We start from the raw sequence: 1,316 nt of genomic DNA, 5'->3' as shown, positions 1-1,316 counted from the left end.
CAAGTGGTCCCTTTCCTCCCTGCCGTCTCGTCCCTGCTCTGCAAACCCAAGTTCCCCAGGTCGCTCCCAGCCGCCAGGCTCCGGACCAGTCGCACCTTGAAATAGGCGACCTGCAGGTAGTTGTACGGGCTCCGCTTGTTGAATTCCAGGTCCAGTTCTTCACTCAGCAAGTGGGCAGAGGGCGGCCCGAGGCAGCGGCGCAGGCAGGCGGCACGGCGCAGCACGGCTCCGAAGAAGCGCAGGTCGTGCAGGGCGGCGGCGCCCGGGTCCTGGCTCAGGCTGGGGGCCGGACCGAGATCGAGGTCTGGCGCCCACGGCAGTTCGGTGGCACAGCGTGTGCGGCAGCGCAGGCGGAGGGCACGCAGGGCCGCCCGTGAGCGCAGCGCCCGCTCCATGTTCAGGACCACCCCGGGCCAATCCCCGCGCGCGTAGGCCGCGGTCCCCTCTGCGTAAAGCAGGTCAGGGGCTGCCACGTCCCATCCCGGCTCAGACTCCGCGGCAGCCCGCAAGGCGACGGCTGCGGCGACCGCTAGCATCGCGGCCAGCAGCCTCCTTAGGCTCACCGCCATGGCCTTGCTCCTCCACTTAACTGGACTGCTCGCCTGGGGCACATTCCAGAATCCCGCCCCCACAGAAGCCACGCCCAGAGACGAGCCACGCCCCAAGCCCAGAAGCTCGTGGCAAGGAAACTTGCACCGCCTCTTGCTTTCAACCAATCCAGACACTCATTCTTGGTGAGGCCCCGCCTCTAATTTCATGCGCACAGCTCAATGGCCTGAGAATGAGAAAGCCCCGCCTACAAGCTGTTGCGCGCCTGCGCTTCAGACTGAGCTTCCCTGCGGGTGGTGGGGCTGAGGTGTTGTTATGGCGGACCCGGGGGTTCCCAGCCGGTACGAAAGTGGCACGGGAAATCTGGGGGTGAAGGAGGCGGCGGATCCTGGAGGTAGGTGGGACTGAGTTGCCGGGGTAAGAGGTCGCAGCCTGGTGGCTCTTTCCTGCTGTCTCGCGGAAGGCTGAGGGCTTCAACTTATGCCTGTGTTCCGGGTGTGTATCGCAGGAGCCCTGGTGGAGCTCACCCCAACACCCGGCGGCCTGGCTCTGGTGAGCCCCTACCACACCCACCGGGTCGGGGACCCCTTAGACCTCGTGGCGCTCGCCGAGCAGGTGCAGAAGGTGAGGAATAACCATCTCCGCACTTTATCCTGCCTCTTTGTGTTTGGACCTCACTTTATATATCTGCACCCTTAGGGACAGCCTGTAAACTCGGCAGTACTGAAGTTACTATTCCATTTCACACGAAGAGGATCACTCTATCC

The 1,316-nt window shown here is 64.1% G+C and overlaps 2 protein-coding genes across 3 annotated transcripts in view; one reads left to right on the top strand and one right to left on the bottom strand.

The window, feature by feature from the left end:
• P3h1 (prolyl 3-hydroxylase 1) overlaps positions 1–668 on the bottom strand; it is a 17,257-nt gene extending 16,589 nt beyond the window's left edge. Inside the window, exon 1 of the mRNA XM_031377020.1 lies at positions 96–668. Coding sequence (XP_031232880.1) covers positions 96–569 — 474 coding nt within the window. The 5' untranslated portion in view covers positions 570–668. The remainder of the gene's footprint in view (positions 1–95) is intronic.
• A 148-nt stretch (positions 669–816) lies between these two features.
• Positions 817–1,316, top strand: part of CUNH1orf50 (chromosome unknown C1orf50 homolog) — a 27,203-nt gene continuing 26,703 nt past the window's right edge. For both annotated transcript variants that reach the window (XR_004121033.1, XM_031378456.1), the window contains exons 1-2: positions 817–943; positions 1,058–1,173. Coding sequence is in view for 1 of the 2 variants with exons in the window: in XM_031378456.1 (XP_031234316.1) it covers positions 865–943; positions 1,058–1,173 (195 nt within the window). In the remaining variant the exon portion in view is untranslated. The remainder of the gene's footprint in view (positions 944–1,057; positions 1,174–1,316) is intronic.

This window comes from Mastomys coucha, unplaced genomic scaffold (assembly GCF_008632895.1).
Source record: "Mastomys coucha isolate ucsf_1 unplaced genomic scaffold, UCSF_Mcou_1 pScaffold18, whole genome shotgun sequence".
Lineage (NCBI taxonomy): Eukaryota > Metazoa > Chordata > Mammalia > Rodentia > Muridae > Mastomys > Mastomys coucha.
Note: the sequence above shows the minus strand (reverse complement) of the source record. Positions and strands in the feature narration are given on the sequence as shown.